The sequence below is a fragment of the Pogona vitticeps genome, chromosome 3 (genome assembly GCF_051106095.1).
Source record: "Pogona vitticeps strain Pit_001003342236 chromosome 3, PviZW2.1, whole genome shotgun sequence".
In the NCBI taxonomy this organism is placed as follows: domain Eukaryota; kingdom Metazoa; phylum Chordata; class Lepidosauria; order Squamata; family Agamidae; genus Pogona; species Pogona vitticeps.
This window is the reverse complement of record NC_135785.1, coordinates 224469902-224484547: the sequence shown is the minus strand read 5'-3', so window position 1 is coordinate 224484547 and position 14646 is coordinate 224469902. Positions and strand designations below refer to the sequence as shown.

General features: G+C 39.1%; 1 protein-coding gene across 9 annotated transcripts in view; it reads left to right on the top strand.

Moving 5' to 3' along the window:
- PHLDB2 (pleckstrin homology like domain family B member 2) overlaps positions 1 to 14646 on the top strand; it is a 99660-nt gene that overhangs the window by 77720 nt on the left and 7294 nt on the right. For 3 of the 9 annotated variants that reach the window (XM_078389838.1, XM_072993941.2, XM_078389840.1), the window contains 9 exons: positions 87 to 242; positions 777 to 887; positions 1338 to 1427; positions 3152 to 3295; positions 4870 to 5043; positions 7106 to 7240; positions 9468 to 9567; positions 12047 to 12254; positions 13315 to 13405. In XM_078389838.1, coding sequence (XP_078245964.1) covers positions 87 to 242; positions 777 to 887; positions 1338 to 1427; positions 3152 to 3295; positions 4870 to 5043; positions 7106 to 7240; positions 9468 to 9567; positions 12047 to 12254; positions 13315 to 13405 — 1209 coding nt within the window. The remainder of the gene's footprint in view (positions 1 to 86; positions 243 to 776; positions 888 to 1337; positions 1428 to 3151; positions 3296 to 4869; positions 5044 to 7105; positions 7241 to 9467; positions 9568 to 12046; positions 12255 to 13314; positions 13406 to 14646) is intronic. The other 6 variants (XM_072993946.2, XM_072993944.2, XM_078389843.1 and 3 more) reach the window with 4 other exon arrangements.

Genomic DNA, 14646 nt, shown 5'->3' with positions numbered 1-14646 from the left:
GTTTTGGATTGAGCTGTATGTCTGTTTTCATTAAATATAAACAGTATGAGCTTTTCAGTTCATATTTTTTTTACTGGTCACTGAAGGATGCAGACCTGTTGGAGGTAGAAAGCAAACACTTTGAAGATCTGGAGTTCCAACAGCTGGAAAAAGAGAGCCGGCTAGATGAAGAGAAAGAGAACTTAACACAACAGCTTCTGCGTGAAGTGGCTGAATACCAGCGCAGTATTGTCAGTAGGAAGGTAACTTGTAAAAATCTGGCTCAGATCATTGGTTTTTCATGCTTTCGTTCCACTTGCTGACATTCTGGATCAGTAGAATAAGGATTCAAGAAATTGTTCAGGAAGGGAGAGGTAAACTGTAGTCCATGTTGCAGTACTGTTTAACAAAGGGATGTTGTTAAACTGTTCACAGAGCAATTCCAGACACATTTGCAGAGAAGTGAGGTCCTCCGATTATAGCATGTCTTATTTCCATGCCTAGGATTACAGACTCAATTTGACTTTCCTTTTATGTAGCTAATGATTTCATATTGGAAAATAGAATACTGGAAAATTATTTCATTTTGCAGTTTCTGGGGACATTCCGCTTAAGCCCTAGAGATACAACCTTTAGGACATTATTCAGTGAAGAATTCCAGATTTGTGGACCCTTAAATCAAGGACTAGGAGCAAGAATCTTCAGGGCTGTATTTAATGGGTGATGTAAGTCTGGGAGGGCAGCCCCTAAATTCCCAAGCTTATACTGAATATGAATTTGTGTTACCTTTATAATAGGAAAAAATATCTGCTCTAAAAAAGCAAGCCAGTCACATTGTCCAGCAAGCACAAAGAGAGCAAGATCATTTCGTCAAAGAGAAAAATAACTTGCTAATGATGTTGCAGAGGGTAAGTACTTGAAACACTACTTTTCCTGAAAACATTATTTTAAAATGATAGCAATATAATAAATGTATAGCTGTCTAGAATTCAGGAATTTATGTCTTCAATCTTACCAATTCCACCAATACTGTTATTGTGCATACTATTTACTGTGCTAAATTGTGGCAGATCTGTTTGAGAAGTTCCCTGGCAAACAGAAAATAAGAGTCCCTCATGATGTGTTCTTGTAATGCAGGGTCAGCAGGTAGGAAGGAAAGAAGAAAGAGAAAGGGAGAGATGCTGTGCAAGTTGCTTGTGAACAGTTCTCAACTGAAGCAACTTTAGATTTCATTTGTTCCTTCTTTAATTGTGTTATTTATGAAGATTTTAGGCTGTTTACAATCTTTATGACTATCTTTGTATAAGTAGCCGTCAAAATTTGTTTCTGAACTATAATTCAGATTTTTTTAAAAACAGGAGAAAGAGAACCTTTGCAATCTAGAAAAGAAATATGCTTCTTTATCAGGAGGAAAAGGATTTCCTGTAAGTCCCAGCAGTTTAAAAGAGGTAAATGTGAAACTTGGGAGGAGGAAAATAAAAAGTTGTTGACATATTAAATGGTTATCTGTTCATATTAAATGGTTATCTGTTGCAGCATAATTTGTGACACTTGCTATGAAATGACATATGATCACAGTTGCCTGTGTATGTAAAGGAGTTACCTTTCACAGTGGAATTTTAATTCTAAATGTTTTAAAAATGAGCAAATTCCTGAGCAGGAATTTGATAGAATTTGACAGTAGCTGTATCTTTCACTTATACATGGTGTGGGAGCAGCCAAACAGATATTTACTAAAATTCTTTCATCAGTCATCTGTTCATTCAATTATGAGCAGCCCACAGCTTGGCAGGGGTACCTGTTCTGCTTAGACCATGAGCTTGCACCTGTTAACTGTTAGGTTCTGTCCTTGCACGGTACATTGTTCACATTGTTCCAGAAATACAACACCGAGGATGGGAACCTCCTGCCTCAAAGCTTTGCACCTTTTTCAGTGTTCCAGAATATGTAATGTGTGGTACACAAGGACCACAAAGCACTTTTTGTTTTGTATGAATTGCACTGTGCAACTCATAAAAAACATTCTCTGTCTACTTCGTGGTGGAACAGGATTCCAATGTAGTGAAAAATTATAAAACATGTACACATAATGTAGGTCACTGCCCATGCAAAATAATATTGATAATAATGAAAGCCAAATCATATTTTAAGTGTGTATTTGAATGCTTTCTAAATGAGATTTCATTTCTTCAGAAGCAAAATGAAATGTCCACATTTTTCCATCTTGCCTAAACTGAATGTTTCATAGTATACAAATGAAGCAGTGAGGGTCTAGGCTAGGAAAACATTTCTGACAATTTTGCTAGAATCATGGTTGTGTTTCAGGAGTTGTATTCAGAATTTCCCAGGGTATTTTTCTGGTGCTTGCTTTTGCCTAAAATTCTTCTACTACTATGGCTGCTGCTGCTGCTTTTGCTGCTAATGAAGCCTAAAGTTGTATCTGCTTCAACTGAACATTGCAGCTGCTCTGAGAGTCTCAATAAAATTAACATGAAACCCTGGATATACTGCAAAATAACTAGATTGTGGTTACATCCCTACAGGAATTTCTGCCAAAAAATAAGGTTAGGCCCATGTGGATAAGAGAGAGTTGGCAAGGGCAAAATAATAGTTCCTGCATCCAGTTGCAATATAGCAGCTCATTAAAATGCAGTGATGCAGAGGTAGCCCAGTATTTAAGCAAATACATGTGAAATGCCTCTTTATCACCTTTTTGGAGATTTTTGCCATGATGGTTCAATCCCTTTCCTATCTGTTTAAACTTAAAACAGTGGCAGTGTATAGTCTGAACAGAAGAGGGGTCACTTAACCCTGAAATTCTAGGGTGGGGCTTCCATGTCCAATCAAGAGCTGACTGTGGGAAACTATGCAGACGGACATATCTCAAAAAAGACATATCTCAAAACGGAAGTTGCTGGTTAGAACAATTACCTTGGAAGATCTTTGGATGACCATTTTCATTGCAATAAATAAAAACATCCAGAAGTTTATTGCATATGATTTTCATGATTTGCAGGTATCATAAAAGAATGTGTCTTTTAATACCACAGAGAATCAGCTGTATCACCTGTAAACTAACTGGCACAGCAAAATGAAAACCTTAATACTCTTGCATGCCTTTTGGCTTCTGCTTCTTTTTTTATATATATAACTTCTGAATTCCTCCTTTTAGGGTTATATGAGTGTAAATGACATTAGTGAGCTGTATGGCAATTCCACGACTATATCCCCTTCCACTCCACCCCCCACTGCTGCTGATGCTGTTCCCACTGAACCTTCCACAGCTGGCCCGATGAGCCAGCCGCAAAATAAAGAGGTTTGTTTGAGAGACATTTGCCATTTGTGTATACATTTTGCTTCCAGCGTTTTGCTGTCATGATGTTTGCAGGTTAATTGTAAAACTGCATTTGCTCCTCTCTTTTTTCAGAAGTAAAAAGTTGAAGGGTAGACCTAGATTAATTGTAAATACCAAAGGTCTACCTAAGGGAGAAATCACAGGAATAAATCTGGGAAACATTTACACCTCTTTCTCCCCCCTCATTAGAGTGAAGTAGGAGCTGTGGAGTGGCCACCCTTATTTCCTCTTTCTAGGGAACAAGAGCAAGGTCAAGGAAATGGAAAATAAACCGAATATTTTCTTGTAGTATATTTTGCTGCCTGGGGTGTGGCAAACTTAGTTACTTTGGCACAGAAGTACAATAACCAGTATCTGTGCAAAAATTTGAATCAAAGAAATTTGGTTATACCAGTGTACAAGCACTCTGGAATTTCTTAGCATGATAAACTATAGTTAGGGTACACTGCCAAACTCTGTGCTTGTACTATGAATATTTACTATTATGTTTGTTGATTGAGCTTAACAATACAGATTTAAGTACATCTCTGAAAGGTTTCCCAGCATTTACTTTGGAGTAGTTTTTTTCCCCTGTCATTTTATTTGGATGTTTTCTCCTGCTTCCTTTGTTCTCCCTTACTTGGAAGAGACGGGAAATTATCTCTCTTCCCTATGAAAAAAAGTAATCATATGCACAGAAATAAATCTTCTGCTTCTAGAAATAGTAAATATATTTGTACGTAGAGTGCAAAACCGTGGTTTAGTGCTACGTTCCAAAGCAGAAAATACCCTGTGCAAAACGCCAGACTCACAAGCTCTCCCCACCTGACCAGGATTCCAAAAGAGGGTACTAAAGCAGAATTCCCTTTAAAATAAAATAAAAGGGAATTATTAAAAATATATAGGTTCTTTATGGCTTGCCTATTATGTAGGAAAGGAGGTATGGATTTAAAATGGTGACTAGCTTGTTAAGGAAGCCAACTTCATAATCCATGGTTTAAGGATGGATTGTTAGCAGTTTAACCCATTCTTCCCGGTTCTCAAGTAATGAAAATCTGGACAAAGGGGAACTGAATTCTAATTTGTGCTTCCTCTGGGTTTGCAAGAAGAGAAGTAGGAAGGCCGTGATGGGGATGATGTATGTGTGGGCCCAGGGTTTCGTCCTGTGCTTAAGCAAGGTTTAGTGTTTAATTATGAATACCAGGAGTTAAGACCCTTAATTTTAGCCTAAACAGTTCAGTTGAAATACATTTCATACATTTATTTTATTTTTGTAACTTTGGGTGACCAGAGACCTGTTTTTACCATTCCAATGGCATAAGTCTATTATCTGAACTTCTCAAAAAAGTGGGAAAACTGCAGTCAGTCTTCTTCCCCCACACACACACCTCGTTTGTCAGCTCTTAACAACATTACATGCATCTCATAGTCTCTAGTCTACAAAAGCTTGTGTCACCGTAAGCCTGTTATTCTTCTTTTGTGCTTGCAGCTTATATGTTTTAAAAAGGCATTTTTTTAAAAAAATTCTGAATTTGATTTCTCTCTTTCCTATAAAGCTAAGATCATCTCTCTGTTCTGGATTTGTGTTTCCTCACTCCCTCTCTCCTCGCCCTCTTGCTCCACTTTCACCAGCCCACTGGCCTGAGGCCAGGGCTGCAAATGTAGAGTCTTTTCCTTTACCTGACACACCACCTCCTCTTCCAGCTAAGAAGCACCGAAGGCAATCCCAGGTAAAAGGCCTGAAAGCAGATAGCCTTGATAAGAATAAGGTTGCTTTGGCATGGAATTTTCTCCCCCAGTTTGATGAAATGCATGCAGAGTAACCACAGTTTAAGGTGGATTAATGCACAGTAAGCAGCTGTTTGGTGTGGAAGAGGCAGAGCTTGAAGAAATTACTTTCCTGGACTGTATCTTCCAAAATCTTGGGATTTGCAGCCCAAAAAGTCACATTTCCAAAGGTCTGTGTCTCTCAATCCGGTACCACATCCCCTTTTCCTTTTGGCTGCTGAAGCTACTATTTACTTGCATGTACAACATGCATCCTGGAGAGTAATATATACAATTAGCAATCTGCCCCTTGTATCTATTGTCCCTAGTTGAATCACTGTGTTCATCTTACATTTTTTTGGTAAAACTTCCATAGCTTGGTTTATAATAAAATCGCACACATCTGCAACCTTCCTTATTATGTGGACAGTGGTAGCTAAAAACGATGTATAATTACATCGGTGTAATTGTTTAGAGCTATCACTTGTATAAGATTTAAAAGGCATTTTGATCTTTCAACATAACCTTTGCCTTTGGATATTTTGTGTTAATGCAATCAGCTCCATAAATACAATTAATTCTGAAATGTTTTAAACCACGGTAATGAACCTCTAGCCCATGGGACCAATTCAGGTTCCTAAGCATTTTCCTCCACTGGAAAATATTTTGCAACTTGAAAAAAACCGCACACACATCTCAAGTTCCTGAGGGATCTCTTTCATCATGGGGGAGCTGTTGGGGGCTGCAGAGTGTGAGGGAGTTTTAATTTCTGAAAATTGCCATTAAGATGATTTTACCAGCAGCAGCAATTTGGAAATTAACCCCCTCCATATCCCAAGGTCTCCAATGGCCCCCCAATGAAAAGGATCACACAGGAGCCTTGAGAATAGGAAATTCTTTAATTCAAAAAATCACCATGGCTTTGTGTGGTGTAAGTTATTGAACAGGATTTCAGCCAGCGTTAGTGTACTGTAGCACTTTTTCAAATCCAAAATCCTTTTCAGTTGCTTTATTTTTTGAATTAAAAAAATAATGGACATGTCATGTATTTCTGGTTATATTTTGCCATCATAAATTGGGACTGCAAATTCATAATGAATATTATCACAAAATATATATGCTGTTCAAATCACACCAATTTGATTGGTATGTGTTTGGGGCATTATCCTGCTAATTTTCATGTCTATGTTACTTGCATAAATCAACATAATTTTGATAAAAGGTTGAAATAGCCTTTTGCCCTTCCCCATGCTATAAATTCTATACACAGTAAGATACAGTGGTGCCTCACTTAACGAGTGCTTCGTTTAATGACAAATTCGCTTAGCGATGACTTTTTTGGAGCGATCTTGCGCTCCGTTTAACAATGTTCCCTATGGGCGATTTTCACATAGCGATGTTTGGGACCATGCTTCGCATAGCGATGACAGTTTGGGTCCCCCTGTTTCACTTAACGATGGTTTTGACAGCCTCATGTTGGCTGTTTTTATATGTTTAAAAATGTTTAAAAATGTTTAGAATGCTTGAAATCATAAGTGCACTTAATAAACCCTTTGTTAAACTAATTTGACTTTGTTCCGACTCTTTTTAAATTTGTTGTAATTTTTCCCTCCATTCAGATGCATTGAATAGGTTTCAATGCATTTCAATTGGGGAACCATGTTTTGCTTAGCGATGTTTCCTATGGCAATTTTTGCTTAAGGACGGCAGTCTGTTCCCATTGGAACGGATTATCCGGTTTTCAATGCATTTCAATGGGAAACTGCATTTCGTTTAGCGATATTTTCCCATAGCGATGATTTTTTTGAACCAATTAAAATCGTTAAGCGAGGCACCACTGTATCTAAAAGTTGTAGATTTCAGTCTATAGAGATAAAGAGTTTTCCTTGCCCAGTTTTGTCTAAGTTTTAAAATAGTACTCAAATTTTCGAGAGGGATATACAGACATTTATTTTTAAGCCATTATGGTGTTTATAATCTTCAGTATAATCATTGTGGAATTGTTTTTATTTTATGTATTTTAAGCATTTCCGAAATCTGGAAGAGAGGAAGAAACATCACAAAGAAGGCCCTTATATGAGTGATACTTTGCCACGCAAGAAAACGGCACCCTCCATTTCACCCCATTTCAATAGTTCTACTCTTGGGCGAAGTGTTAAGGTAAGTAATGTGATTATAAGATGACACAGTATATACTTCATGTAAGGCAGCAGGCCTAAAGCCTGTTTTAGTCCTAGCTATTCTAGACCTGTTCAGTGAATGGGTTTTATAAAAGGGCTGATTTAACCATTTTGCAGTTGATTCCGTGGATCTCTAGTTTGGGACAAGCAGTTGGGTCTAGGCCATAGTTTGTCAGAGGAAGCCAGGCTCCCTTTGAATCTGTTAGACATTGGGCAGAGTGAGCCCATAATTGCACTGTCACTGATCCATCTTCATTCCACACTACCCACCCACGTGACCTGGCATGACCACACCCAGTAAAAATGACCCTGCCCTTTTTTGACCTAGAGCTGGCTCACCTGTTCACTCTTTATCCCAAATCTACTTGGAGTTGGTCTGCCCAACATGATTACCATAATCAGAATCAAGCTAGTAGAGTGTCCACATGAAACGAAGGACAGGTTCCAGTAGCTTCATAGTTTCCTAGAAGCAGAAATTTCAGCAGTTGTAGCTTATCACATGAGCTCCATCTAGTGAAATATCCTCCTCCATGCAACTAATCAAGGTAGAAGGAGCCTGTCTTGAATTTCATAGGAAACCATGTTCCCCATTTCATATGAACACCCTAATCAGCCAATAATTTTTTTTTTAAAGTTACTATACTTCCCCCAACACAAACACATTACTGTCCTCTCATTCAGCTGACAATGAAAGTTAAATGAATGCATTCTGAAACTTTTATCTGTAATGCATGCAGTGCACTGCACTGAATTTGTAGAGCAGTCCTTGGTATGTTTATGCTTTGGTAATTCTTCCTGAGCTCCAGCTCCATACTGAGTACAGTGGTGCCCCGCATAGTGACGTTAATCCGTTCCAGGATTAACGTCACTATCCGGATTCTTCGCTATGTGGGGGGGGGGGGAACCCATTTAATGTGTTCCTATTGGGGAAAAACTCACCGGTAAGCGAAGAATCCCCCATCCGGCTGCCATTTTCGCCGCCTCGGTAAGTGAGGTGTGAAAACGCTGCGGGCGGCCATTTTCCCCCAGCTGCACAGTGCTGGCTTTGGAGCGACCGCCAGGTAAGCCTCCACCGCGGTCGCTCCGAAGCCTTCTCCCCCCAGCTGGCCGGCGCTGGCTTCGGAGCGACCGTCCGGTAAGCCTCCACCGCGGTCGCTCCGAAGCCCTCTCCCCCCAGCTGGGCGGCGCTGGCTTCGGAGCGACCGCCCGGTAAGCCTCCACCGCGGTCGCTCCGAAGCCCTCTCCCCCCAGCTGGGCGGCGCTGGCTTCGGAGCGACCGCCCGGTAAGCCTCCACCGTGATCGCTCTGAAGCCCTCTCCCCCCCAGTTGGGCGGCGCTGGCTTTGGAGCGACCGCCCGGTAAGCCTCCACTTCGGTCGCTCCAAAGCGCCTGCCGGTCAGCTGGGGGGAAATGGGGTCAGCTGGGGGGAAATAGGAAACATCGCAATGCGATTGCTTTTGCAATTGCAAAATCTGCATCGCTATGCAGATTTGTCATTAAACGGGGCGCTCGTTATATGCCACCCTGGCTTCCTGTCTCACTCCTGTATTTTCTGATATTAACTAATAATGAAGTGACTATCTCTGAGCATGTGTAGGGTACCTTTTTGTTACATTTTTTAACTTACTGTTATCCCTATTCCAAAATGAAACACACTACTGAATAACCACAGTCAGCCCCAGCACATGCTTTCACTTTAGAAATTACAGTCTTGCTTGTATGAAGCAATCAATTCTGATCAAATGTATCTCTTATGTTTTTTAAAAAATGAACATACAACATTTTGACTCATTTAGATGACCAGTAATATTTCTTATGCAGTGCCACGGAATATATGGTTCTTGGATTCTTTAAGCAGCTCCAGGCATTCCTAAATGCAGGGAGGCTGGAAGAGATGGCCTGTGCTTCTATTTTCTCGTCTTCCCTGCAGTTTCAAAAGCAGACATTGCTTCTATTTTCTCGTCTTCCCTGCAGTTTCAAAAGCAGACATTGCCCCACATTGAATTTGAGCTTTTTCTTAAGTTCCAAATGCAGAGACGGTTTGTAAACGCAGTAAACGGAGGTGCATCAGTTCCATTTGAACATATACAAAGAACTGTATGGGATTGAAAACAAAGATCACTCGTGAAATTTATATGAAGAAATTGACTTCCCTACATGCCGATGTAGTTTTTAAAACTTGACTAAAACTGCAACATTTTATGCAGGGCCATGTGCCTCTTGGACAGAGCAATAGCTGTGGCAGTGTCCTTCCTCATTGCTTGGGAATGACGACCAAAGAGTCTGAATCAAGGAGGGCCCACAAAGGTAAGAGGATTTTAAAATTGTCCATATGTGCTTCTATGTGTATGATGAAAAAGAAACCCCATTTCACTCTCATATGCTTAGGCATTCAACTCCATTTGCCTATCCAATTCCATCTTCCCCATTTTTCTCTTTTGCTCCCTTCTTCTTTCTCTTTCCTCTTCTTACTTTCCTTCTACTTTGCCGTCTTCCCCCTCTTCCCAGCTACCTCTTCACCTCAGCCCTAATCTCCATCTGGCATTTAGACTTAAAGAATCCTTCAATTTATGCCACAAGAGGGTTCTTAGAGGCTGTGGAAAATGGATTGGGATGGATTTCACTGCACATGGCAAGGGTTTTCCTTTCGCTTTCCAATTGTGAGATTCATCCCAGAATCACACATCTTCCCCCCTCAAAGCATGTCAGTTTTTGAAAAAAAAATGCATTGAAATAATGTGAAGAGGGCAGTGGGAATGGCATACCAAGACACTAATTGCTATATGGAAGGAGGTAGAGAGATCCAAAAGAAGGAAGGTTTCTCACCCAAGACTCTTAGGGAACTCATTGTAATATAATGTAAATTAGATTAATACCTTAGACCTTACAGATTTGTATTCTCAAAGGCTTTCATAGCTGGAATTCAATGGTTGTTGCAGGTTCTTCGGGCTGTTTGGCTTTGTTCTGGAGGTTTTTCTTCCTAATGTTTTGCCAGTCTCTGTGGCCGCCATCTTTAGAGGACAGGAGCTAGAACTCTGTCTGTGTTCTGGTGTAGTATGTGGGATCACAGATGGAATTCTAGCTCCTGTCCTCTGAAGATGCCAGCCACAGAGACTGGCAAAATGTTAGGTAGAACAACCTCCAGAACACAGCCAAACAGCCCAAAAAACCTACAACACCTTACAGATTTCTTCCTCCATATGGCTGGTTGAACAGCTGTTCTTTCTGCAAGCACTGTGGAAAGGTATTACTATTGTATCAGTTATTTCTATAATATGTAACATATTATGTTCTAGTAACAAGTCTTCATTAAATATGGCTTATTTATAAAACTTATGATTGAAATCAACTTCAGTTGTAACTAGTGTTAGTTATACGAATAAATCATCAATGTAGAAAAATATTGTTTGATAGTTGAACAATTACAATCCTTGAGAGAAAACAAGGAAAAGACAAACAGGACATTATAAACTTAAAAAGTGTTGTATTCCTGCAGTTGCCTGTTTGCTGATAGATTCAGGCAAGGCTTTATTGACATAAAGTAGGCTCAGGCAAATAATAAGTACCCAAGATTTCTCACTGCAAAAAGAAAAAAAAAGGTCTACCTCCTTCAGTTTTGCTTTGAGAGTGAAGGTCTGAGATTCACACCAGACAAATTCCAGTTCCCAGAATCCCCCAGCTAGCATGGCTGTGATAACATTTATATGCACTTTAGTTTTTTTCTTACAGATTGTTAAATGGTAGATTAATTTTAAGTTTTCCTGGCATGTAAGGAGGGAGCTGACTGATAGCTATTGGCATGTAAAAACTATATTTTAACCCAAATCTGCAAAATGGCAGATGGTAATTTCTCTCTTTTTCTCTTTCTTTTTCACACCATACTTACTTTAAAAGGAACTATTAATCATTCCAAAAGTGCAAGTAATAAAGGTAATTTTAATCTGTCATTGCAAAATGCTTCTTCATATTATTTTCCATTCCTCTAACAAAATCTTCCTGTACTTCTGTACAGAAGTGTTTGTCTCAAGGTTTCATTTCATCACATTAATGGCTTCATATGACATTGTTTAGATTGCAAAGTCATCTAATAAAATGCTTTGAAAATGTAACCAGTAGTATGCACTGAGGAGTACAAGTGGCAACTCATTAACTAGCAGTAATTTGCCACTGTTAATTAGACTGTTGTCCTTCATACTGTCATATGTATGCAATGGGATTTTGTTCTTTATCAGCAGGTAATTGTTTGCCATTTTTCCCCATTAACAAACTATGACTGATTTGGATCAGAAATGAAACATCCCAAACTATTCCTTATAGTTATTCTAGGGGCAAGAGGGGAGTACAAGCAGTTGGAATGGACAAAATACATTAGTTTGTTACAAATTTTGACTTAGGACTGGCTTAGCATTATATCTGAATCAACTCTTTATTCAAGACCCATAACAGACTACTAATCCCAAGTATGTAAGGTTCTGCTGCATCAGTTGCAGTACCCTGTTCCTAGTCCCAACTAGAAAAGACCCATTGAACCGATTGCTAAATGAAAACCCTGTTGTGAAGCTCTTGAATCAGTGGAACTGCTCTAGTTAGACTAGCAATAGGATACTGATCAGTGTCTTAAGATTGCACTAATACAAAGATAGCTAATAAAAAGCTGTATCGCTTCAGACACAGAACAGAGCTTGGAATGAAATCACATTGCAAGTTTTTGTAATGCTTTCCATATAACAGTACAGTATTTTAAAAAATGGACAAATCAACTTATGTTTTCTGCCTGTCATTCTAGGTTATAACCATCAACACACATGTGAAGACCCAAGCCAGAAATCTCCTGAATTCTACAACAGAACGGCTTCTGAATCTAATGTATATCTGAATACCTTCCATTATCCTGATCATAGTTTCAAGGACCATACCTTTGACACTCTGAGTTTAGACAGTTCAGACAGCATGGAGACCAGTATATCTGCCTGCTCCCCTGATAATATTTCAAGGTAACATAGAACATTTTTTTTTGCAGTAACGGATATTGTCTTTAAATATAATAAAGGTAAAGGTTCCCCTTGACATTTAGTCCAGTCGTGTCTGACTCTAGGGCACGGGGCTCATTCCCATAGAGCCAGCATTTGTCCGTAGACAGTTTCCGTGGTCATTTGAGCAGCGTGACTAGACACGAAACGCCGTTACCTTCCCACTGTGGTGGTACCTATTTATCTACTTGCATTTACATGTTTTCAAACTGCTAGGTTGGCAGGAGCTGGGACAAGTGATGGGAGCTCAGTCCGTCGCATGGATTTGATCTTACAACTGCAGGTCTTCTGACCTTGCAGCACAGAGGCTTCTGTGGTTTAACCCGCAGCACCACCACATCCCATTAAATATAAAATACACCAATTGCTTTTTAAAATACACAGTTATTCAGATGACACCAGAAATACGTTTTATTTTTCAAGAGAGCCATAAGTCACATTCAGGAGATTGCTGGGGGACATACAGAACAGCGGTGTGTATGCACATATAGTGTCATTTGTGAAACAGGGTAAGAAGAAAATCAGGGCTTTTCCATCCTTTCAGATGCTGGCTGCATTCATTCCTTTCTCAAGTGCCACTTGGTTTCTCTCCCAACTTTCTTTATTAAAAATTCGTACTTCAAGAAATGGTGCATGAGTGCATTTTTCCTCCTACTTTTCCACCCCTTTTCCTTTTTGTTGTTTCATTTAGGTTGTATTCGCCTGTTCTGTGTTCTCTTAAAACAATCTGGAAGCTGCTTTAGAAGCCTTCTGAGTTTGAAGAGCAGGGTATAATGCTTCAAAATTGTAAATATAATACAGAAATGAGCAGAAGAAAGACTACAAGCTATATTTTTCTCTGTGGTTTTTGCTTTGGAGCATAAATATGTTATCTGTCCCTGTACTATACAGATTTCAAATTCTCTACATCTGTTAATGGGACTGGGATGTTATATCATTTTTATATCTCATATTATTCATGGAAAAGACTAGAATGACACCTCTAGTATTCAACTGTTTTCTCAAATATTTTTTCTCCTTGCAGTGCTAGTACTTCAAATGTTGCAAGAATAGAAGAGATGGAAAGACTTCTGAAACAAGCTCAAGCTGAAAAGACACGGCTGCTCGAATCCAGGGTAATCTAAGCATTGTAGTTGTTGTTTCGTTGTTGTGTCTGACTATTCGTGACGCCCTGGAGCACAGCACGCCAGGCCCTCCTGTCTTCCACTGCCTCCCAGAGCTGGGTCAAATCCATGCTGGCAGCTTCAATGACACTGTCCAAGCATAGTTACAGCAAATTAATATAGTACAGACTGAGGTTGTGTTGTGACTAGGATTCTGACATTGTCATTTCTCTTTTATTGAACTAGTTAGGAATGTTTTATTAATATTATTATATTAATAATATAATATTAATATTAATTATATTAATATTAATATGGATATTAATTATGGATATCCATATTAATATGGATAATATTAATTATAATAATTGCATTATGTTAGTTATTTTTCTACATTGTTTTAATGTGTTTTAATTTTTGTAAGCCGCCCCGAGTAGACGTTGTCTAGAGGGGCGGGGTAGAAATTGAATAAATAAATAAATAAATAAAATTTATTTGTTTGCCCCTCAGCTCCTTGCAATGTAAAAGGTTTACAGTGATCTTTTTGAAGAAATCAAAATCAGTAAGAGAATGAGTAAGCAGTATGTCCAAGATTCTGTGCATTCGAGGTTCATATTCATTCATAGGCATCCTTCAGTCTCGAGAGACTATGGTAACGTGCTCTGTATCGAGAAGTGTCCTCTCCAGAGGTTCATATTGAGGCATAAGAAAATCAAGCTGTTGCTTGAGGCACCAGTCTTTTCAGGGGAATTAACGAAGTAAAATGACAAAACTGAGGCTTTCATACTTTAGACGAATCATAAGAGAAGACTCCCTGGGAAAGATAGTAATGCTAGGAAAACATGAAATGAAATGAACTTAGTAAAGGAAGCCGCAACCTTTCATTTGCCAGACCTGAGTAGGACTGGTATTGAAAATACCTGGGTATGTATAGGGTCACCATAGGCGAGAGGCAACTTGATGGCATATAACAACAAAAATGAATTAGAGCATGGTCCCAGAAGCATTTGCCCAAACACGCACCTGAGACATCAAATAGCTGTACACTGTAAACTTATGATGTGCGTTTTATTCCAAATTAAAAGCCCAACACATTTCAGCTTAGCCTTTGCAGCCTTGTCCAAGGGCTATATTACATGAAGCAAAATGGGGGGAAAATTTTGACATCATTTTTCTAGGGGACAACATTTTAAGCATTTCTTACAGTTGAATTATCATATTGTGCAACCTCTAGTCAAATAAATATATTTACA